General features: G+C 33.2%; 1 protein-coding gene and 1 long non-coding RNA gene across 2 annotated transcripts; one reads left to right on the forward strand and one right to left on the reverse strand.

The window, feature by feature from the left end:
• Positions 1 to 7,766: 7,766 nt before the first annotated feature.
• On the reverse strand, positions 7,767 to 8,532 carry LOC140037160 (uncharacterized). The gene is made up of 2 exons (XR_011841093.1): positions 8,367 to 8,532; positions 7,767 to 8,243 (listed from the first exon to the last, which is right to left on the reverse strand). It is a non-coding gene; the product is annotated as an uncharacterized lncRNA (long non-coding RNA).
• Positions 8,533 to 14,474: 5,942 nt separating this feature from the next.
• LOC113729853 (protein TRANSPARENT TESTA GLABRA 1-like) lies at positions 14,475 to 17,786 on the forward strand. The gene is made up of 2 exons (XM_027254145.2): positions 14,475 to 15,666; positions 17,303 to 17,786. Exon 1 carries the CDS (start codon positions 14,637 to 14,639, stop codon positions 15,663 to 15,665), a length of 1,029 nt encoding a protein of 342 aa, XP_027109946.1. The 5' UTR covers positions 14,475 to 14,636; the 3' UTR covers position 15,666; positions 17,303 to 17,786.
• The last annotated feature ends 8,507 nt before the right edge of the window (positions 17,787 to 26,293 follow it).

Raw genomic sequence — 26,293 nt, forward strand, 5'->3', positions numbered from 1 at the left:
GAATGACATGTTCCAAATTATAGTAAACGATATTTATGAATAATAATTACAAAAATAGATAAGTATTTTACTTACTTGATTATTGTTGTTTTTCCCTAGTCAATGATGGAGTTTCTGCGAGAATTTCGCCTGTCGAGACTTGCAAACACGACTGTTCAAATCAAAGGCCTTCTACTGACCGAATCCCAAGCTCTCTATCTCCGTTCAAATATTATAGCTTCAGACTTTACAAAGTTAAGCTCCTCCAGAATGTAGCTAAGTTTCAGGGATCTCTGTCTCCGTCCAAATATTGTTTGTAACTTCAAACAATATTTATTTCACTTCACACATCCAAGCTTGAACAGAATGCAGAGGCTTTACAGACATGAGAAATGGAGATGCGGAGCTCTGTTTATGATTAGAGGGAAGAGGGAGAAACGAAAGTCTCAGAAAAAGAAGAAACGACTGAAGTTGTGGTTATGGAGTTGGGAGTTGCTCTGAAGAACAATTTATAAGCGAAGGAATTGTGCATTTCTCTAGCCCGTTGCTCCATGTTAAAGTGACTAAAGTGTCTTTGAGAAATAAAAAAAAAGCTGTCTACGCCTGTCCTGACACAAAACAAGCCAAAAATATAAAGCTGCAGTCCCAAGCAGTCAAAGGCTGCAGACTTCTGGCCAATAAATTTTGTATATGTCTGGCAGATGTCCTGCCGGACATGTCTAAAAGGAGAGGCCATACTAAATGAGGAGAATCAATAATCGAGCCCATTTGTCTTTTTATTGCACGCATCAACCTAACAATGATGAATGAATGGCAACACAGGTTTCACGGAAAGGTTTCACGTGAATAAAGCTATCAATAAAGCCACGGTCAAAGGCTATATGTATCTAATTATCTGGCTGGACGCTTGAGAAAATTTGTTTTTTTAAAATAAGCATGAGGATTTTTTTTTAAAAAAAAACATTTCTGACCGTCGCGCCATATAGGAGCGACGGTCAGAAATTTCTGACAGCTCTGACCGTCGCTCCAACATGGCGCGACGGTCAGAACAACTTTAAAAAAAAAAATAATTGCTGCCCGTCGCGCCATGTAGGGGCGACGGGCATAAAAAGATACCACAGAGCTGATGGACCACATTTGATGGAACTTTTTGGCAAGTATCTATATTTCAATCAATTAGCCTAAAAAAGGAGAGAGTTTTAAACGGATGATTTAGAGAGAGAGAGAGAGGGAAAAAAAAAAAGAAGCCTCCGAAAGGGTAAGTGGCAAGAAAACTTGCAACGTTAACTAGTGAATAAATAAAGAAATAGGTGCATAACAGCAGAAGTTGGAAGAAGCTTTCGCTTCTCCGATTCATTCTTGACTTATTCTAGGATCGATGGAAATGGCATAAAACGAGACTAGTTGACTCTCTGACCTCGTGGACCAAAAGAAATTATGGGAGGCGCAGCCGCGCAAGCCCGCTAGTTGCTAGTTTTTTTTTATCAAAAAAATTTTATATTTTTTGTGAGTATATTTTTTGATTTCATATGTATCAAATCTTCCCATTAACAATTATTTATCTGATGGACTTGTGGCGCTAATTAGTGGTGATTGAATATGCTAGAGTCATTATGAATTAAATGCTTTTTGGAGTGTTTTTAAAAAATACTGTATTTTTAAAAAAATTAAAGTATAATCGTTTTGAGATGTTTTTAAGATTTTAAAAATTTTAAAGTACTTTTGAAAGACATGAAAGTTATCTTTCTCATCAGTCACTTCAGTGGTTTCCTTCTATGGAATTTTCCATCGATTAGATTCTCCTTTCCCCTAAAATATGATAAAATAGATTAGGAAAAATCGTTCAAAACGTCCCTCACATTTTGTAAAATAACTTTTTTCATCCCTCATTTTGAAAAGTGTAATTTTACGTCCCTTACAAATTCACATTAGTCAAATTTGATCCCTACGTAAGTTTCGTACTAGTTTTTAGTCGGAATTCATCATGTGCCTTGTATGTGATTATTTTTTAGAGGTAAAATTATCAAATCAAAATTTACATAATCCATCTGTACATTTCACAAAATGAATTATTTTGTCTCTCATATTTCATAAAATAAATTTTTTCATCCCTTACATTTCACAAGATGAATTTTTTCATCTCTCATTAACTATGTATACAAATAGTTTTTTTTTAAAATTCATGTATATATCTATTTGATTTCACCTGAATAGTACGAATAGTATGTAATATATCTCTATTTGATTTCACCTAAACAAACTAATTGTAGTTGTACATATGCTAATCAATAGATATATACATGAGTTTAAATCTAATAATTTTGTTTTAAATCCATATATATTTATATTTGATTTTACCATGTAAATTTATTCAATATTTGTAACCTTTTCTATTTTGGTAATAATTTATTTATTAAGTTGTGTAATAAGATCATCTAATTAATCAGTGTTAATTTGAATTCTATAGTCATGTTAACAAATTGCAATTTAAATTTGAAATTTTTACTTGCTACCTTTAAGACCAACAGTTGAATTTCTTACCTTATGATTATTTCAAAATTTGAAAGTGTTAATCACTTACTTCATTTTGTCATACTTTTCCTTTGTTTATTTTTTTGTCCAAATTTAATTCGATATAAATGTTTGATAATGTTTTAGAATTAAATATCTTCTTTGTTTTCAATTTTTGAGTAAAAGGAATGAACATGAGTAAAAAACTAATAATTTTTTTTAAACCTCAGTATATATCTATTTTAATTTCACTTGAACAGTATGTTCAGGTGAAATCAAATAGAGATATATTACATGATATTCATATTATTCAGGTGAAATCAAATAGATATATATTAGTTTAAAAAAAAAAGTTATTCGTACACATGATCAATGAGGGACTAAAAATTTTATTTTGTAAAATATGAGGGATGAAAAAAATTTGTTTTGTGAAATGTGAGGAACGAAACAATTCATTTTGTAAAATGTGAGGGATAAAAAAATTCATTTTATGAAATGTGAGGGACTATGGATTGGATAATGTAAACTTTGATTTGATAATTTTGCCCTTAAAAAATGATTACAAGTAAAACACGTGGTGAATTCCGACAAAAAATTAGTCAGAAATCTAGATAGGGACTAAATTTAACCAATGTGAATTTGTAAGGGATGTAAAAGTATACTTTTAAAAGTGAGGGACGCAAAAAATTATTTTGTAAAATGTGAGGGACTTTTTAAACAATTGTCCCAATAGATTATATAAATGTTATCATTATTAAAAATATATATATCACCCTCTTCCTCCTCCTCTCTTGCCTCCTTTCTTCCCCATCCCACTCCCCCCTCTTTTCTGAGCATGATCCCCCGACAAATGCATGGATCCTATACTTATTGCTGTCACGAACGTTGAATCGGAAATGCCAAAATGAAAGAGCTTGATGCATCAATGTTCCAACGGCGACAATTGCATGGATCCTGAGCTACTTCAAAGATTTTTATAGCTGTCTCAGAGAGGTTGGGTCGCTAACTTATCTAATTTGTAGTAATGTACCATTGTTTAGTTGGACTTCTCTAAGTTTTGATTCGACACTCACGGAATAACGCAAGCGCATATAACTTTCCAAGCTATCGTGACTCGTGAGTTTATGAAATTAGTGCTCAAATATTACATTAAAAAAGGAAAATTTTTTTGGATGGTTTGAGCCAACTCAGAATCATAAATTCAGTTTCCATTATAATTTTTGGTGAATTTTAAGACTCTAGCCCCTGTTCTGATTTCCCAATATCAGCTGTGGTTCCTATTCGCCAAAGTCTTAAGAGCCATTTAGTTTGAATTTCAAAATCACTGTAACTATCAGTATTATAAAATGGTCAATAATAATGAATTTTGATGAAAACCATTCAAACATGAACCGCACCATGTACACGATGAAAGGTTGCGAAATCGTAATTGAAACCACTAAACTGTTCACTTGATGCCAATTTAGTAATTGGTTTTTTTTTAGGATGACACGTAATATCATAAAATAGATAACCCACTTTTTTTTATGTGTAAGTGAGAGGTCTCGAAGTGGAATAACTTGAACTCGAAAACTTTTATTTGTATTATCTACTCCGAATCACCTAATCTATCCGTCCCCAAAATAACTAACCACTTAAGATGAGACAGCCACTTTGAGATATAATGAGTTGGAAAGACCATTCTACACTTTATCTTGCTAAGCGAGCATAGTCCGTTTCTTGTATAAGAGTTCCATTTCTCTGTCTATGTCTATCATGGGTTAGTTAAATTGAAGCAAAAAAATTTTGCAAAGACAACTTCAAGGACTCTAAATACTTGGAATTTATCCAATAGGGATTGAGACAACATTAAATACACAGATGCTAGGATCTAAATCTTCAACATTTTCTTTTATACTCGTTAATACTTAGCAAAATGACATTACAAGTGAAAAACAAAAATGTGATTATGGTAGGATAACACTATAATACTTTTTAAAATGTGATGCGTGTAAAATAAAAATATGGTAGGAAAAATAAAAAGTGATTAAAAATCATATTTATGATGCAATCAAAAATCTTTTGGGAAAAAAAATCTCAATCCAAACAAATCGATGATACTAAATATTATATGTAAGCAGGTAATACAAATATTTTCTGAAAGATATGATTAGAAGTTTGATTGAAAAAAAAAAAGTAGTTTAGCATAATTACTCATAAAAATTGTATGTGAACGGTACATATGGTTGAAAATTACGAAACCAAAATCACTGGTTCATTTACTATAGTTTTTAGATGTTATGCTATACGAATATTGCCTCTTACTTAAAACAAAATATAAGATTTTACTTATATTAATGTATATGACATACTAAATTAATTATAGTTATATCAAATTGCTAATATTATTTGTGTTTATATGTGCAAAAAGTACCACATAAGTATTTTATTATTTTGTGCATAATTGAATTGAAGTATTATTCATGAAGTATAATACAAGAAAATTTTATTACATATTTTACACTCTTTGTTGAAAATATAAGTATCTTTAAAAGTATTTTAAAAATAGGTAATATTGGATTTTTTTTTATTTACAGTTAGATTGTGTATTATACAAACATAATATCCATTCACTGGCAGTTAAATTACCATAATCCACATTTTGACTATGTAATGAGCCATGTCATCATTGTAAGCAAGCTTTATTCTAGATGGAAAAAAATATTAGCAATTGTGGGTTTAAGAAATGAAATTTTGTATCATGGTTCGAGCCAATTATTTGACAAGTATAGTTGATATTTAACTAATAAAAATATTCTAAATAAGATATTATAAGGTCTTTATTAGTCCAAGTGGTAGTATTCTATTGGTCAAAGACGTCAGGATTGCTTGGTCGTTGGTCATAAAATTTCTTAAAATTGGAGATCATTATATCATCCAAACCACTTGCCGTCGCCGATGCACCAATTTCAATTTGAGTTCATCCTTTGATTAGCCAAATTTGAACAGTGAGAGCCTGGTATAATAATTCACCAAACCAATTGTAATGTCATTGAGTTGCTGCCAAACTAGACCAAACAAAATTTTTTTTTTTTATGTCTTTTGATTCATGAAGCAATTTCGAGTATTGACCTTCCAACCCCAATAATGCATTCGGTTCACGGATTGAATGGGAAGGGATTACGTATTCTTGAATTATTCATCCTGAATTCAGTCCAGTGTTTGGTTAGTTTTATATTAGATGGAATACTTCAAAAAGCAACCTCAACCTGTGTTTGGTTAGAAATATAGGTGGCAAACTAATTCACTTAACAGAATTTATCCATACTCGCCCATGAATAAATGGGTATGAGTATCTTAAATTTTTATATATGAGTATTATTGGGCAACCCATTTAAAATTCTCTTTCCCCCACCCTTTTTTTTCAGATTTTTCATTTTGTTATGATGTTAACTACTTGTGTTTCATTATTATTATTATTTGTTGGTTTTATCTTATTATTTTATTTTATCTTAGTTTGTTAACTTGCTCATTTTTCAGCATTACCAATTTATGATAAGTTTTAACCTCTTTTCTTATCTTTCTAAAATGAAATTTTAAATTTATATATGAAAAAAATGTTAGGGACTCAAAATTTCTGGATTAAGTTTTTATATTAACTTTTATAGTATTTAGTTCAAATTTTTATATTTTTATTATTCAATTATTAAATAATATGTAATTTTGCTACATAGAGTATAAATGGAAAAAAAATTGGTAATTATGTTTATTGAACATTATAAGTAAATATTTAAAACTAATGATGGGTACAAAGAACGGTATAAATTGAAAACTTAGTTTGCAAAAATGAATTTAAATGAGTTTACAAAAAGTGAAAATAAATGGGTCATAAATGGGTAATTGGGTTACCCAATTTATTTTTTGACTTACCAATTTATACCCATCTAATTAAATGGGTATAAATGGGTTGACTCATTTATACCTATTATCCATTTTATCCAACCCAAACCGTTCAAGTCACACATTTTGATACCTCTAGTTAGAGATATGATGAGGTGGAATTACTTATTTATAAACCAAAATATCCTCTTTGCCAGACCTATAACTAGTGGTATTAATTGAGTTTTAGTAAGCTCGAACTCAACTTTTAGTGGGGGTAAATCAATCAAAAATTTTAGTAGGGGCAAATTAGTAAAAAATTTAATTTTATCAACAACAGGCGTAAATTAGTCGAAAGTTTGGCTATTTATCAAAATGGGTAAATTAGTTCAAAACATAATTTTTTTGCTATAAGGGGAAATTTGTCCCAAAATTTAGTTGTTTCATTAATATAGGCAAATGAGTAAGACATTTAGTTTTATTAATAGTTTGGGCAAATCAGTCCAGAATTATGTCATATCATTAAAATGGACAAACTGTCCAATTTTTAATTCTTAAGTAATAGGGTCACATTTGTCCAAAATTTTATTATGTTGTTAATGGGGTCAAATTAGACCAAAATTTTAATAATATCATAGTAAGAATGTAAGTTTATACCATTGTTCGAATAAAGCATTATTCTGTTGGTAAGAACAAATAAGTCCAAACTGCAGTAATTTCATCTCTTACTCTTTTCGATATAACTCATACCACCTTCTTTCATGAGATTATTTTATTTCCCATACAGGGGATTAATTCGATTAAATGGAGAAATGCATCAACTCTTATATAAAATGCAACTAAATATAAAATGAGATGAGATTAGTAATCCAACGCGGTGTCATCCCATAAACCAAACCAACCTTAAGTGGCTAAAAGATATTGATGGACGCATGGTGCTGATATTCATCCAAGTCGAGATATTGATCGACGCATATCATATAGCCGATATTCATCGAAGTCGGATCCTAGTCATGATCCTTGACCATAATCCCTGACGACAATGGACAACTCCTTATCACCATTTTGCAATAATTAAGTATCCAATGTGTGACAGAACATAGAACACCAAAATAGAGAAATGGTCCTTGGACGAAGTATCCAACAATTTATTAGAATAAGAAAGAAAAACGAGAAAAAACTCAAGTGCTTGAGTTGAGGTTATATCATTCAAATTCCTATTTGTATTCAACAGACGAATATTTTTTTTATTAAAAAAAAAAAAAAAAACAGATGAATACGTTCCCAGTAACTATCATCACTCTGGAATTCAGATTTCAGTGAAACCTTCTTATATTTTAAGAAAAATATAATATTGGCATGGCGTTTTACTAATACACAGTAAGAAAATCATTATTAACTGTATAAAAGGTAAAGCAAAACTCAAAGCCAGACACCAATGGTCTCTTATTTGTATTATATACTACTATAAGTTACAGTAGTTGAGTTTTATTTTAATGTAAGAGTAAGACCGGCCCCCGCTGACGCTGAGTGAAGAAAATCATTTATTAATTATTGCCTGCCGTCGCCGTCGAGCAAGGGAAGTCCGGAGCTGCTTATTTGGTGGAAGACTCCTGATCAATACAAATGACAAAATACAAAAAAGGTGGACCTTTACTTCTCAAGTTTCTAACCCCTTCCCAACGGTAAGTATAATAGGTCTCCGGACTCAGGAGAGGAACGTGTCAGTCACATTCCGACGCAATTATTGCCCCGCTCCTTCTCTCATTTCTCACTACTATCGTCATTGTTCGTTTGTGTTCTCCTTCAACTTCATTTCTCCATTAATGGAAAACAAAGCAGACGCCCAAATAGGAATAGCTCTTCCCTTGCCCTATTTGTATGCATCTCCTGTTCTGGCAACGAAGGACAAAGGGGTTATTTGAAAGATATTATAATATATTTTTTTTGGTGATATAAAGTAGTATATATAAAATGAAAAGGACCTCATCCCTTTTGACAGTATTCATAATATCAACCTGCGAAAGGTTATCTATTTGTCGGATACATCAAATCCCACGATTTCAAGACGGCCAATAAATGACTATCCAGTCTTTCACGAGGGGAAAGAGAGAACAAGTTGGGGAGGATCGTCGGATGATTTCCGGTATTTGGGATTGCAATCTTGTTAGTGTCTGAATGAGTTAAAATTGCGCCCAAGATCCTTATTATTATAAAACATCTCAAAATATACTGAAAATATCTCAGGACTCGTGAGTCGTGTCATCATGCAAATTGCCATCTGTCACCGTCTTTTCCTTCCCATCCTTCCCCGAAGACAAATCTCTTAGTCAATGCCAAGGCAGACAGTGATCACCATGCCCTGTCGCCATATGCCCACCGTCATCGCAATTTATTGGCCTGGTAATTTATATCCACACACGATGAGGTCACGTTTTTTTTTTTTTTTTCGAGTGAGTCATGGACGAAGAAGATGTAGTATTAGTAGTAGTAGCCTAGTAGTGGAAGAAGAACGATATTATTGTTCACAAATGAATTTTGTACAGGTATACTTTTTTTTTCTTTTTTCTTTTGAAGGATTTGTACGGGTATACTTGGTCACTTCCTGCTGCAGCACATGACATGAAGATAAGAGTCATAGAGATGACCAGACCTGACCTCCATTACGGAAAAAAAAAGTGACCAAACGCAGAAATTTTCCAGGCGTACTGATCGGGGGGGAAGACCATCATCCATTCATGTACCATCAATGGCCGGCGCCCGCGTGCCCCATGTGGCTTGTTTCCAACTCCAAGATTATCATCATCTAGTACGTACTTGTCAGGCTAGGAAGATAAATGCACTAATAATTAAAGTGCACCTCCAAATTGTTAGTACTAATTTGTTCAACTGCTTCTTTCTTCTGGACTGGGACTTCTTGTTGTTAATTAAACTTTAAAAAAAAAAAGGTGCAAGGATAGAAAACTGACGTTTAAACATGAGACATTTTTGAACGTATATATATCGTTTTAAATGATAAGCAAATAATTTAAGCTACTTTTTTTAATTATCAAATGCTTCTAAACGAGATAAAATTTGAATTCATTAATTTTAAATATTAAATTAAGTTATAAAAAAAAGGGCACCGTAATTAAACCCGATTGTTAAACAGCCCCGCTGTCCCTGCCGTCCGCGCTCTCTCTCCCCCACCCGCTTAGCCTATATGTTCGCGCCATCGTAATGGTGGCGCCATCCTGCTGATGAAAGAACCAACTACCAAGACGAGGAAATATCAAATGTTGAATGAATCGTTTTACAAATTTTATCGAAATCATCTCGAATCTCTTAATTGACATGCCATCGACCGAATACATACTAAATTAGCAAAAACGATTTCCCCTATCCTACCAAGAAAGTTGTGTGTGTGTGTGTGTCTATATATACATACACACGCGCATGGAAAGGGATATATACCCACTTCAAGCATTTCAATCATTCTTGCCAAACAAAATATCTTTCGAGCAGCAGAATTTGAAAAACGTTGGCTCCGTTTGGATTAACTGTTTTTTGAGATATTTTTAAAAAAATTTACTATAACAGTATATATGAAAAATTTTTACTATAAATTTTTTTAAAACATTTTTAATATATTATATGAATAAAATATTTTTTGAATTATTATATATTACTGTAACATTATATTTAAAAAAATGATTGATGCAAACAGATTTTTGTTTCAGTCGTGTGAACTATGTGCGCCCACTGAATTGAGGCTGAAAGTCCTTGGGATGATTATTTTCTCTGTGGTCTCTTCCATTCCAATATTCCAGCAAAGCATTGTACTTTTTCTCTGTGTCCTTCCTTCACTGGCTGAGAAAACCCCTTTATGCAAAGCTATACCTTGAATGGTGCGATTGGCCAAGACTTTTGAAGCCTTTGGAATTTTTGTCATTTTCGTTCAGTCACCAAAGCCGATGCGGCACCATACAGTGCCATATTACTTTTATAGCATTGATGCGACTCTTTCTTTCTGACATTTTCTTACAGAATTAAGAATTTACGTAAATAAACCTAATCCCCACAGCAACTCTAAAAGCCGGCAACTTTTCGAGTCCTGTGAGGGACTTATCTACCCAAACCCCAACCCCCCAATACCGATGTGGGATAGAAAATCCCACAGGATGCCCCGCTGCTATGCGACTCAATTTATGTCAAATGATCTACGAATTTCAAGTGAATTTAATAGTAACTGCTACACCACTGTAAGATTAACCAACCCTTTTATTCCAAATCCAACAAAAAAAAAACCTTCATATATATATAACTCTGATATCAATTACAGATGGATATTCTTTATGCAAGGGTTGTTAGGGTACAAAAACTTCATAGGCCATTGAATTAATTCGAAGCTTACGACAAGATTATGAACTCCTTTTTCATTTTTCGGCCACCGGTGTTTGAGGATCTGGAGAAGAGGATACCAAAAGACACTTGAAGCAGCCCCAGAATCCAAGAGTCCAACATTGCAGATTGTGGCGAAAAATCTTGGGCTCCACCAAGTCTCTCAAACAAAAAGTAAATAGCAAATGCTTTTCCCCTTCTGTTTGGTTTCTGAAAACAGAAGACAACAGGCCAACAGACTCAATCTTTGGGCTGCATCGGTGGAAGAAATGAACAAATTGGGCAAGCTCATTTGCGAGACCATGAGGACCAAACTCCACTATATCTGCCTAGGTACCCGTTTGAAGATATGACACTAATAGCGAAGAAAAAGTTTTGGGCCTATGGCTTCATCTTTATGACAGAAACGGTGAGCTATGAGAGTGGAGCTAACAACTTTGAACGAACCAGCAAAAAGAGACCGCAGTACACTATCCAGAGTTGAATCCGGTCGGCATCACAGATGAAGAAGAATGGTCAGTCAACAACAACAAAACACAGCTACAAATTCCTACCAAGCGCATTCTATGCAGAATGCACGGGTTTATATTTTAATTCAAAATACTAATATATATTAGTATATTTTGTGATACAGGATTAAGTATATGAAAAAGGTTAAAAAAATTATATTAAGTTTATGATATTGATTACAATTTATGTCCATATATCAAAATTTATACCCATGTATCAATATTTATAGTATAAAAAATATAAATTATAACTAATTCATTTTCCCCGATTTTAGAAAATTTTTTCTCCTATCTTGTACCCCTAAAATTGTCAAGTGTTTATAAAATAGTGTTTTTCATAAACTATAATATATGTTAAAAAGATCTTTGTAAGTTGTTTTTTAAAATTTTTTAAATTATTAAAATTTATTACTCTTTTCATCCTCTCTTACTCGCCAACTAGGCATATGCTACATCGTATGACCTTCACATCTCTTACTAATGTGCTATTCTTCCTGTCATTATTATATCCCCACAATCCCCTTCTTTTTTATTCTTTTCTCCGCCAAACATTGTAGTTCGCCTTTATTCTTCATCTTTTTCCACCATTCTTTAATTCCTGAGTATTTTCTTTCCCTTTCCTCTAGTTACCTATCCCCACCTCTAATTCTCTATCCCTTCCTTTTCATCATTTTCCCAAACCCTTGGATAGCCTTTGAACCTCTATCTCTTAAGACCAATATTCTCAATTTTCTTTTTCCAAACTCCTTTCTTCTTCTTCTACCCGTCCAAACTAGAATAAAGTAATATTAGAGTTGTTCATTTGAAATATATTATACTATCAGAAATCTATAGTTTTCTCTTATAAGAATTACATATACACATATGTATATACTATGGTGTGTTTGTGTTGGGATTTTTTTTTTAAATAGTAGTAATTACGATTGGCGTTTCCCACCTCCATTGGTCCGAGAGTCCCAATTTCTCTAATTTTTACTGAAAAAATAACTTAACATATTGTCAATGTTACACTACTATAAAGTAAATATTGCAAGTAAAATATAATATTGAAAATTCAATACGAAAGTATAAAAAGCACCAAATTTAGTTTTTTTTCATATTAATTTTGAATTGACCACACACGAGAAAAATTTTGAATTGAATGATTCCAAAATTTCAAAGTAGAAATTTCGTCGTTGAATCCATATTCAACCTCCAAATTGAAGAAAGAGAAATGGGTTGGGTGGTTTAGAAGGGAAGAGTGTAAAAGAGAAATTTCGGAGGCTCGAGTTCGAGCCACCCTACTCACACAAAAAAAAAAAAATCCAAATTGAGGAGTTAACATTTGAAGTAGAAAAATTTCATAACTTGTATTTTGGTTTTACACTTTTAAAATGTACTTATATTTGTAGTTTCAAAATAAAATTGAAAAGATAAAATTTGAAGCAAAATAAAATCACAACCTTTAATTTGGTTTAACATTTTTACAATATATTTAATTTTACCTCCCATAATATGAAAACCATATATAATGAGAATTGAACGCAATGGTTGCAAGTATTGGCATTAGAAAATGCAAACAAAAAACTGATAATATATTATAACACTCCTAACTACTACACACACAAACATATATATACATGCATATAGAAGTTACATATATATATATATATATATATATATATATATGTATATATATATAAGTAACTATTTTAATTATAGTGTTTCTCACTCCTACGTGGTATGCTTGATTGAAGAGAATTAATGGATTACGTGTCATCTGGATTTTACCCATACTAATCCTATTTGGATTATATTATATGTTTAAAAATTATTTCTAATTTTAAAATAACTTATATTAATCTTATATTCATAATAGTTGCTTTTTATCAAATTATTACAATGATTATAGTATATGTTTAAAAATTATCTTTAATTTTAAAATAGCTTTAAAAAATAACTAATCTTATATTAATGATATCTGCTTTCTACTACTTATTACATACATGTATAGTAAAATCTTTTTAAATCACAATTATTAAAGTCTTACATTCCCATAATTTACTTCATTTCACCACCATAATCTTATCTCAATGATATACACATTCTACCATATTATTATGTAGAGGTATAGTAAAACTTTTTTAAATCACAATTATTAAAAATATTACATATTCCATAAATTACTTCATTTTTCAGTACCATATCATTGATTGGAATTCAAATTGTTTATCATATTTTCTCTTAATTTTGAATTAACTCAGTATAAAAAAAGAATTAACTGTTATACTAATAGATTTATTAATATTATTGGAAACTGAATATTTATTAACGAAGAAAAATGGATTGCTAGATCTTTTTCTGCTTAATTAAATATGAACATATGATTCTAGGTTTATGGTCATTATAAAAGTTTAAATTATCTAAAAGAATATTTTTTAAAAAAATAGTACCTACCAAATTTTTTATATGGGGTACATTATTTGATTTATATTACCATATTATAGTAAAAGTATGTAAACAAATTTTTAAAAAATTAGTAAATAATTGAACATTTAATATACATTAATTTTTTAAAATTAACATGAATGAACATGTAAAGCTATTGTTAATTTTATATTTAAATTATTGGTATTTGTATAAATTCATATAAATAAAAAGTTTTTAAAAATTAATAAACAATTGAACATTTAAAATACATTAATTTTTTAAAATTAATGTGGATGAACATGTAGAAATATTATTAATTTGTATATTTAAATTATTAATATTTGTATAAATTTATAATAAATAAAAAAAAGACTGTGCTAAGGTACGAGCAAAATTATAGTTTAGATAAGAAGAAAACAAAAAGGAATACATAAAGTAATGAATAATGCCCAAAGCTATTCTTAGCATTTGGGTTTTGCACTATTATTAAAATTTAATTAGGGTCCAATGTTCTATAGTTTTCCATCTTGAAAGGCTAGTAGTATCATAATTTAGATTTCATGAATGATATCATTTTTTATTTTTTTAAATATATGACTAATTCTTTATTTATCTCACATTAATCGTTTTCAAACCAAATTCTTATACGAACGAAACATGTTCTTACTTTTTAAATTTAAAAGGCATGAAGGGATATATAAGAATTAAAATATATATGAGGAGTTGAAAGCATTTTAACTTAACCATGATAAATAAATGAGAAAACAATAATCATGAGATTATTACATGATACAGTAATGCTGTAGTTACTAATAGGCCACTGCTACTAGGAGGACCAATTCGCACTTGTCTACTCTATTCATCGTTGACAAGCAGGAGGCGGCCACAGGGGCCAGAATTGCAGCAACTGCGAAATCAAATCATAAAACCAAGGAAAACAAACCATTGGAAACCAGATTGCAGTCAAGAACCAAAGACGAAGAGAAAAAGATGGATAATCCATCATCGGCCCAGGAACCCCATCTCCGCTCTGAAAACTCTGTCTCGCATGACTGTCCGTACCCGATTTACGCCATGGCTGTTTCTTCCGCCGCCTCCCACCATAACCGCCGTCGCCGCAATATAGCCGTCGGAAGCTTCGTCGAGGATCCCGGCAACAGGGTCGACATCTTCTCCTTCGACGAAGAAACCACCTCTCTCAAACCCATCCCCACCCTCTCCTTCGAGCACCCCTACCCACCCACTAAGTTAATGTTCCAACCCCCCAATCCCAGGTCCGCAGCCGAGCTCCTCGCCTCCTCCGGCGACTACCTCCGCATCTGGGAAGTCAGGGATTCCTCTATTGAACCCCTCTCCACTCTTAACAACAGCAAGACCAGTGAATTCTGCGCCCCATTGACCTCCTTCGACTGGAACGACTTGGAGCCCCGGAGAATTGGGACTTCCAGCATCGACACCACTTGCACCATTTGGGACATAGAGAAGGGGGCCGTAGAAACCCAATTGATCGCTCATGATAAGGAAGTCTACGATATTGCTTGGGGGGAAGCCGGGGTTTTTGCATCGGTTTCTGCTGATGGCTCCGTCAGAATTTTCGATCTGAGGGATAAGGAGCACTCCACTATCATATATGAGAGTCCCCAGCCGGATACTCCTCTGTTGAGGTTGGCTTGGAACAAGCAGGACTTGAGGTACATGGCTACCATCTTGATGGATAGCAACAAAGTTGTCATCTTGGATATCAGGTCACCCACCATGCCTGTGGCAGAGTTGGAGAAGCATCAAGCCAGTGTCAATGCAATTGCTTGGGCTCCCCAGAGTTCCAGGCACATTTGTTCTGCTGGGGATGATGGACAGGCGCTTATCTGGGAGTTGCCTACTGTTGCGGGCCCTAATGGGATCGATCCCATGTCCATGTACTTGGCTGGAACGGAGGTTAACCAACTGCAGTGGTCTGCTGCCCTGCCCGACTGGATTGCTATTGCATTCTCTAATAAGTTGCAGATGCTCAGAGTTTGAGGTAATGCAATGTTGTGAATTACTGTAATACTAAGACGTTTAAGAGCTCCTCATCTGTATTTCTGGTGTTTGTTGTATTTGCAATGTGATGTTGCTGTTCCTTCGAACTTTGGATCTTAATACATGATAATTCCATAGGCTGTTCAATTGTTCAATCTATGTTCTCTTTATCACCTCTTTGGCATTCCCTGTATACGCGTATATGTTTTGTGCTGTCATCTGCATGAGTACGTCCTTCGACTTTTGGCTGCTTTTGCATATCATTGTTTTCGAAAGAGCCTAACTTTATGTGTGCAGCATTGGAGATAATGGTTCCAGAAGTTGCAACACCAGTCAGTAAGTTATAGGGGTGCGTCATGTGTGTGTTTCAATTCCTTATCTTTGAAGTTTGCTGCGTATGATATACCAATTTGATGTTTTAAACACATTTTCTTAGTTATCCCTTTTCATAAATCTTGTTTTCTCTCTGGTACTCCTATTGATTTTGGCTTTTCATTAGCATGTCAATGAATTCCGAACTATGATATTTGCAAATCAAAGTTCTTTATGTTCGTACCTATATAGAGCTAATAATTAAATTTTTTTATTGATGTTTAATCACCTTTACCTAGCTACTCCAAGCGTGCCCAAAGGAATAAAAAATTGGAAGGAAAAAGAAACAAGGTAAAATAATAGCAAAAATATGGATGTGAAAGAACAGAGACGTGATTATGCATCTTTAGAATTTCTTATTTATGGGCAAGTAAATTGGTAGCTTCGAGATTCTAGTTTGTCCAGTCCAAGGATTTACCTCAGGAAATTGATGATTTGAAAGCTTTTTTCCTGCGCATACTTTATTTACTGTTTCATCTATACTGATAAATCCTGAAGTTATATCATAATGTATATTAGGGTGAATAATTGAACGTTCAGGGTGAATGGTCAAGTCTGGCCATACCTTGGCAATATTCAGGTCTTGCTGCAAGAGTCCTTTGTGATGTATGCCAGCCGAGATTAATGGAAGTTAAAGTTTGTAAGTACCAGGAACATATAGAACCGGTTCTGGTTTCGTAATTTTGGAAAATCTTCCGTTTATGGGAGTGGATACTTAGTAGAACCCAGTTGGGTCATTACTAGAGCATCTTGTTTCTTCGATGAGGGTTGTTACTGAAGTTGGTGCTCAAGAACCTTAAAGTTATAGTCACAGGCTTACAGACGGAAAAGACATATTTTTTTGGGGAAAGATCAGCTGCATTTAAAAAATAAAAAATATTACAAAGTAGGTGTTTGTTCCTAATCCAGAACAGCAAGAGAATAGGAGGGTTAAGAATCTACCAAGGCAAGCAAACTGGCCAAAAGGTACATAATGCCAGAATTAACTGCCTATACAGAGAACTATTTTCCACAAAAAAATTACAATAACTATGCTGAATATATATTCCAAGCTTCAAGAATATCTCTGTACTTGACCTAAACGTGATAAAAAATGGAGTATGCTAACCTCATCCTGACATCCCTGTTTTGGTCAAAAACAATTGTGTGTTTTTCTATTGGTGCTGGAAGATGCGAGCTTTTGGTTCAGGTCAAATAAAGTAAATTGGCTCTAAAAGAAACTTTTCTGATGACCCCAGTAACATCTTTTCCTCTAATATGAACAGAAAGCCAATTCATTATACGAGTCCACTGTCTAGAGATGCTATACTACAGCTTGTTCAAGTGGAGAATATTAAGGAATGCCTAGGGATGAACTTACTGTACCAAATCATCTTGGACCAGAAAACTTTTGTCTGACGCTTTCTAGTGGCATCCCAAGCTGATCGTGCTGAGAATTTTCCATTGGTGCTGGCTGTCCAAAGAACTTCATCAGGTCTATCCCATGGAAATCTGGATATTGAACTCAATTCATTCCAGGAAGAAAGAAACCGTTTGGATGGCTGATATCTTTTTCATTCTCGAGGGTGCAGTTTCGTGGTAGGCTGGTAGATTGATGTAGTTGTTTGGCAAGGATGTTTCTTTGTTCTGTAATGTATATGAAGATGAGCTGTGCAGCATCAACTGTTGAAGCAGTTGGGAGTTTTCATGTTTTAGCTCTTAAGCCATAGCAAAATTTTTAATACACAAAATTACAGTAAGGTTTTTAAATGCATTTCTAAAAACATCTAATCCATACGGATCCAATGATTGGGGATGCATTTGTGGTGATAGCTTTGCTCGATATCCACTCAAGCAAGCTAAAATAAAAAAAAAAATATCGAGCATGGCAATGTTTAAGCTTGCTCAGGTGGGGATTAATAAAATTTGAGTAACATAAACTAATAAATTTTAAACATTTTAAAATGAGGGACATAATAGATATCTGATAGAAGTAATTATATTGCCAAATGAATGTTTTCTTCTATGGTTATTTCTGTGCCTTTTTGGACCACTTAACAACAGCATTTAAGGGGGTCAGAGACTTTTAAAGAGGTAAAACAAAGCCTCTAATGAGAGTTTGTCCATGTTCAATGTGGGAATAGGTTTGTCCCAACCTTTCTGGAGACTTGAATTCCAAGTTTTATGGCAGCTTGACCTTCAGCGTTGATTATGTATTTATTTTTTGAGCTAATTTTATATACACTATCAGTGTATATATTATCACGATTAAATGCATAATATACATGTAAAAATTTAGATTTTAAATTCTAATTAAGATTAGTTGTCATACATTCAACTGTGAATTTAGATTTTAAATTCTAATTATTGGTAAATAGACATCACGCTTTACAAGATGGGAAGGCAAATGAGAGAACTTGTTTCTATTATTTTTTTTTTCCTCGTACAAAAGGAAAAAGGACTTCAGAGTATAAAACCAGCGAGAGGTTCCAGTGGCAGTACACCATGGATTTAGTACGAGTTTCACTCGTAGACTCTGCCGCTCTTGGGATTTACTCTTCAAAGTTTAAATCGAGTTTAAATCGGGTTCAGCCGGACCATGAATGCGTCAAATGCTTAGGCGCGGTTTGGATTATGAGTTTTTTTATAGGGTTTTTTTTTTTGGAATATTCATTTGACGTATTTTTTTTAATAATAGTTTCTTCTTTTGAAATATTCATTTCACATATTTTTTTTAATAATCTTTCATCTCACATATATCATATTACTATAAATATATATATATATATATATATGATAAAAATCCTATAAAGTTGCAGCCCGAATGAATTAATTGAAATATAAGTAGTCTACGACAGAACATCATCCAATTGACTAATTGAGGACGTACAAACTTACAGTGAACGATTATAGAGAAAGCAACTTCCATATAATAATAAAACAAATATATCTGTTATTTTTCGACAATGCTAATTGTTTTACTCTAAACAAAATGGAGGATTGCTATGTATAATCAGCTGTCGTAATAGTACTACAATTTTTATTGGATAACCCAAAAAAAAGGAAAAGAAAAAGAGTACTTATTTTATTGCACCTCATCAATGAGATTCAAAGGGTAATGAAACCCTTACATAATGCTTGGTTCGCCTCTGTGGGACTAACCATTGCCCACTTTTAGATCTTTCAATCCCATGGATTCTTTTTTTTCCTTTTTTGCAAGTAAAAATAATAGTTTGTATAATATATTCTAACCTAATCTAAGGGAAGGGAGAGGGGAAGTCACAATTAGATAATGATTGAATCCTTGATCTCTCACATCAACCAAGACTTTAAAGATGTCTTGGTGACCTGTTGGCTTAATCTCATAGATTCGGCGCTTTCATCTTCATTACTGACTTGGCCCACCTTAAAGTCAAAATATTTATTAAATTAAATCCAATACAACAAACAAAACTAGACACAAGAAAAAAAACCTAGGCCTAAGCCTAAGCCTCCTTTTTTTTCATCTATTTGCTTAATTCCCTTTTCTTTATCAAACTTCTCTAGATCCTTGAAATGGAGGTTGGAGAATATCTTGCAAGGACGACATAGAGACAAGAGAACGTGATGAAAAACGGAAAGAGATATATTTGCACAGGGGGAGATTTATTTGCTGGTATTCAAGAAGAATTGGAAAGATCAAACCATGACAAAATTTGAGAAAAATAACCATGTAAAGAGGAAAGATGATTGAGAGAAAGAAGTTTGATTTTGTAATTTTGACTAGATGCATATCTAATTTTAATTTTTTGAGAATTTTGGGGTTGATTCGTTTCATAATTTTTTAGGTAATTGTTGTGGGTTTTGATGATTTAGATGTATGGAACATTATCAACAAAATTTTAATAGTAGGAGATATTGTGGATTGCTGCTATACCGAGCAATGCCCAACCTTCAGACATTCTAGGGATGTCCTCAAAAAATTAGCAAGGACGAGGAAGAAGATGGAAAGCGGAAAAAAAAAGGTAAAAAGGAAAGAATAAAGAAAGAGACTGGCCGCTATTCTACTATAGAAGTTTGTCTAAAACTTTACTGTAGTGCACTGTAGAAGTTTTTGGAAAAATTTTTTAAAATGAAAAACTTTTTTTTTTCTTTCTTTTCCTCTTTCTTTTCATTTTTCTTTATTTCCATTTTATTTTCTTTCCTCTCTTCTTCTTCTTCTTCCTTTCCCCCTTCCCCGTTACCCTCTGCCTTCCCAGCAGCCATGATCCTACCATTTTTTTTCTTTTCTTTCTTTTTCTTTTCTTTCCTCTCTTCTTCTTATTCTTCCTTCCCCCTCCCTCTTCCCTCCCCCGCCACCTCTGCCTCGTTGAAGAACCAGCAGCCTTGTTTAAATTTGTTTTTCTTTTTTCTCTTCCCCTCTTCTCCCTCTCTGCTCCTCTTTCCCCCTCTACTCCCCCTCACCCTCCCCCTCTTCCTCCTGAAGCCAGAGAACCAGCAGTGGGGAGTGCACAATTTTTTTTTTTTGGCTTTTTCTCTCCCCCTCTTATCCCCTTTCCTACTCTCCTCCCCTTCCCTCTCCCCCTTTGCCCAATCCGGTCGCGCGAGCAGATCGCATATGCAGTTTGGTATCGCGACCAGATCGCAGATGGGGGAAGGGGGATGGTGGCCAGGGAGAAGAGAGGGAGAAAGGAAGGGAAAAAAAATGAAGGCCGGCGGCGGAGGTGGTGGTCGGCGATGAGGTGTGGTGGATCGGGGTGTAGGAGAAAGAATAAAAAAAGAGGAAGTTTTTTGTGTATTAAATATTTTGAAGTGTGTATGTTAAAAAATTTGATAAGTTTTTTTGGATTCCTGTAATTAAAGTTGTTAAAAAACTAGTAGCTAAAAAATTTAGACAAAAACTTTGGTTCCAAACAGGCTTATCAGTTGTAGTACAATATAGGAATCTTTGATAATCATTAGATAGTTATTGTCATTGCCATTCCCTACCTGTAACCAGAACGATTCACCATCGAGAAGGTTTGACTGGGTCAACATTGGGACACTGATCAAACTCTAAATTCAGAACCAAACCCACCTGTAACTTCAGACCTGCAACTGCAAGCTTTCAGCAAAGGAGAAACGATAGATTCCAACACTATAGTCCTGGTTCTTTTTCACACAATTTAATAAAAAGTAATTAACTTTGTTGGAACAATCAATTTAGGTAACTATTTTCCTAAAATACCCTCACATTAATTAGAGTACAACTTTATGGGAACTTGATGGTAAAAAAAGAATCAACTCTCATTAAATGGGGTAGGTTTATAGTAACAACAACTTACATTGAATAAAGGTATTTTAGGAAAATTAAAATACAACTACATTCTTCAATTAGAAATGGACTACAATTTATGACAGACGAAAAAGGAAAACATGACTATCAAAGTGGGACGGAGGAAATATTATATTTATATTTATAGCAGTAGTAGCGGCTAGTGGTTAGAAGAAGTTTAACTTCTGACACGCCGGTTACAGGTACCAATTTTGTCTGTCATCTCATCTATCTCGGAAGTCAGAAATCTATTCTCCTGACTCTACTGGTACTATTATGCTACAGGTAACATGCAGCCGATCAAATTCTCAGAGCATGTGGGCGATCAACTATTCACGGAAGAATTAGTATCCTATTCACATATACTAGTGTGAATACCCGTGCTACGCACGGTGCCTACATTATTAAAAAAAAATTACAATCTATGGAAGAATTTAAAAATAGTAAAATATTATAATCACGGACACATGAAAATATATTTTAAAAAAATGAAACTTTGTAACAATAGTTCAATATATGATAAAAACATCTCCATTATTTATAAACGATCATTTCGATGAAGGTTGGATCCTGAAAAAAAAATAGAAATCTATATCATAAATTGAGCGACATAAGGGTCCAATTAAATATAATTGAATATTTAATTTGATAAGTAAATGAAATACTTACAGACATTTTGCCTTTGATTTGATAATTTTCTACGAAGGTGTAAACATTCTTCACACCAGTCAACTCTGAGTACGAACGCCAGTATTGGGGATTTAATTAATTCTGTTGTTTTTTGTGGAGTTCGCACTATAAATGAGAATGCACGATTTTTGCATGAATTAATGTGTTGGTCGAACAATGCACCTCCACTTTTCTGACAATTAAAAGCATACATAGTTCAAAATTATCTTTTGTTTTAGACAGTTTGTAAATAATATTGTGTAAAAAAATATACATATAAATAATGTATACCTTTGTTTTTAAATCTCTAAGATAAAAAACATCACAACGAAACATGAATCGTGCATGCCTGTCTTGAAGAGCGAAGTATAGTACCGAAACTTGTAAACAATGGAAACAACAATCATATTATAATATTGAAAATATTAGTAATAATTGAAATTACAATGAAAATGTCAATATTCAAAGAATAAATAATACCAAAACTTCTATTTTGATAATAAGATTACTGTCCATAAGATTACACCTAAAAAGTATAAATTTTTAGGTGTCATTGTCTCATATGTTCTCGTAAGCAATGTTTTGCAAGATTCTTAGGTGCCATTGTCTCATATGTTTTTGCAAGAATTATTTTTTGAATCTATTCCCCTTTTTTTTTTTTTTGCTCTTTCTCTCGATCGTCAACATTTTTGTCTTGCACGATTCCAACTTTCCACAGCATAATCCAGATTTAAGCAGCCCAAGGACATGTAATGCAGTAAGACACAAAATCTGCCAAAAAAAAAAGCCAAAACACAAAAAATGAACCTACCTGCTAGTAGTAATCTCTTAATGTCAACCTTCAGAACATCTTATTTCAAAGAAACGAAGAAACTCCAAAGATCACAACTCATAATTAATAGTACTACTATTTTTCGTGATCATAATTAATAGTACTACAGCAATATGCTACCATATTAACGGTTTGGGGAAAAATCTACATAAGTCACATCATGAGCACAACTCATGACATGATCAGTTTTTCAGCCATAATGTGGGACGTAGTATACTTTTGGGAATTACTCATTATCTTTGTCAAATTTAAAGAGCTATAGTGAAGCACTTTAAGCATGATCTTCCACCAAAAACTTCTGCAATAAATGCAAACTGCATTTCTTGTTCATTATAATGTTTCAGTTAATTCACATTACCTTACTTTTATATTTTTTTCAAAAGAAAAAAAAGAATGTTACATTAGTCCCTCGTCAGTTTCCCAAGCTATTTGTCTCTAAGTCTGGATAATCACTCGAGGTGACTGGAGAAATTATCTTAATCTCCATTTTTGTTCCAAACTTTTAGCGCTTTGTGCGTAGAAATAATAGCATTAATGGGAAGACATTTAATGGAAAAATAATGTTTTCCCTAATCAAAGCTATGACCATGTTCCGGGACTAATCTGATTAATTACTAATACAATGAGAACTATATGTCTAAATGCCTAAACTCACATAAAAGCCATAGTACCATACTCTGTTGATTGAGCCAGCAAGGATTAGTATGGAAACAACAATAATATTACAATATTGAGAATATTATTAATAATTGAAAATACAATGAAAATATCAATATTAAAAGAATAAATAGTACCGAAACTTCTAATTTGATTGGCGCGGCGTTTGAGTCGGTGTAGTCGAGATTTTATCCATCGTAGTTGATGTGAGATTTCTCTTTCGTCGACGCAAAGTTGTTGGAACTGTTCCAATTCTTGTGCGGGACCGTTGTGGCGTCCTTTTTGTTTTGTTAGCAGATGTTTCCTCCTTTGCAATCTTGCGAGTTTGAAATTTAGGCATTGTTGACATGCCTGTAAACGGCCATGTTCTATTATGAAGTTAATTTGAGAGGTTCGAGAAGGAAGTTGATTGGAAGGGTTTTAAGAGTAATTCTCAAAAGTAGTACCAAGTATATTGTTGCTCCGTGGTAGTTGGAAAAGATCATGTGCTATCTTCAATTCCGTTGAATTAGGGGCTATCTTTATTCTCGTCAATGCTCTTCAACTCACTGGAAAATGGGAATCATTAGTAGTACCACAACCATCTGACGCACGGGTAAGTGGAAACAGTTTTAATGTAAGTGGAAGTTAAATTTTTGTTTGAGGGGACGTGGGAGTGTTAGTTGAAGTTAACTCCTTAATTGAGGGAAACGTGGGGATGTAATGTGCCCATGATATTTTTTACGAAATAAGATAAATGTGAAATGCTAGGAAAATAGAGTTGAGAGTGGGAAGGGTTGTGGAGGCTTGTTCCTAAAAATCCCTTCTCAAATTTATATAGATATAGATGTCGTCTTTGGTTTTTTTTTTTGTGTGTTTATTTTTGAAAACGTCCCCACCTACATTTTGCTAGAATAAATTAATCTTATTCTGATGTGGTATATTATATAATAGTATACATATATATATATATATATATAATTTTTTACGCATTGACAATGTATGCATTATCACCATTATATGCAGACAATTCAGTTGAATTTAAATTTAAATTTTAAATTTTATTCATATATTATGTATCCAACTGTGATAGTATATACACTGTTAGTATATATAAAATTTACTCATATATATATCTGATGATAATAAGAAAAATAGTTGGAAGATAAATAACTAATTAGAAAAGATTATATTTATGATGAATTAAGAAAAAAAAAGTAGTAGTATTTATTTAAACAAATGCGTTATCCAACCAAACCCTTTGGGCTTCACATGGGCTGTCTCCCGAAATCCCACCACCAAAGAAATCATGTAAACATTTTCCCTACTCCAAGAAAAAAATGTAAACCCTCCGTCCCACTTTGATAGTCCTGTTTTCCTTGTTCGTCTGGTCCAAATTGTAATTCACTTTTCAATTGAAGAATGTAGTTGTCTTTTAATTTATCTAAAATACCCTTATTTAATGTAAGTTGTTATTATTATAAACTACCTTATTTAATATAGATTGTTAGTATTGAATATAACCTACCCCATTTAATGCATTTAGATTTTTCAAAACATATTGATATATGAAAAGCCAACTTTATTTAATGTAAGGGTATTTTAGGAAAATAGCAATCTAAATTTATTTTTCCAACAAACTTAACTACCTTTTCTTAAACTGTGTGAAAAAAATTAGGATGATCAAAATGGGACAAGAGAGTAAAAGGAAAAAGAGGTGGAAGCAAGCAAGAGAGACTTTGAGTGCGTTTGAATATGAGATTATTTGTGATCATTTTTTTCAAAAAAATAAAATATCATAGCATATTTTTTATGTGAGATAAAAGATGAATAAAAAATATATTAGTGATACAAGTAAATAAAATTTGACAAATAATCTGTATCCAAACAAACTTGTGCTATATTGTCTAGCGGAGAGATGAATGATTTCTGTTAAGAAAAAGGCGAATGGCCAGATTGTTGTAGCATGTTGTCAAAAAATAATTGGTCATAAAAAAACACACGGAAATAGAGGTTCATGGTCAGAGAAGTTTTCTAGCCACTTTCCCCCGCCGCCCCTGATTAGTTGGAGTGGTCCGCTTCTTCCTCTCAATTGTCATTACATGTAACTTTAATTGCATTTCACCACACTTTTTAATTGCTGTTTGTTGCCAGCCAGCTGAGATCCTCTATGTCACTATCCGGTGTATCAATCCCATTTATCACGTGATGGTAAAAGAAATTTAAATAAATAACACATAAAAAATTAAATAAACAGAATATTTGACATAAATATAGAAGTGGCACTCGTGCGGTTGCCAGCACACCATATATCCTAAAATTACTAGTGAACGCTATATATATATATATATGTGTATGGTCATACACAGACAATAATACGTATCTTCATGCTACCAGCGTTACGAAGTCCTTAAAATTAATTCTCTCAACAACCAAAAAAAAAAAACAGAACGATGGGGTTGCTCAACGTTGTGACAACGATGTCAGAATATGCATCGGGAGTAAACATCCAATTCCGCTGCCGTCTGGGCTTCGTGAAATACTTGTTAAAGGCCTTCTTTTCTCATCTCTTGCTGCTCTGCAAACTGTCACATTCGCAAAAGCAAACTCCCGACAGCCTTTTTGAGGAAGAAGAAGGAGGAGGAGAGACTCACCCGTCTCCTGCAATGGTTTCATTGGTTCCAGTTCCAGTTTCAGTCGAGTCGATAACTGCCGCTGCAAGTATCAAACGGCAACTGTCAGTGGATGAATACAATCGTGTTGCGGTAAGGATGAAGAATGAGAATGATGATAACCACGATGATGAGGATCCACGTTGCGCAGTTTGTTTAGACAACTTCGAGGGGA

Source organism: Coffea arabica, chromosome 2e (genome assembly GCF_036785885.1).
Source record: "Coffea arabica cultivar ET-39 chromosome 2e, Coffea Arabica ET-39 HiFi, whole genome shotgun sequence".
Taxonomy (NCBI): Eukaryota; Viridiplantae; Streptophyta; class Magnoliopsida; order Gentianales; family Rubiaceae; genus Coffea; species Coffea arabica.

What these genes read in the sequence shown, in the direction of transcription:
- LOC113729853 (XM_027254145.2), top strand. Translation starts at nt 14,637, where the DNA reads ATGGATAATCCATCATCGGCCCAGGAACCCCATCTCCGCTCTGAAAAC.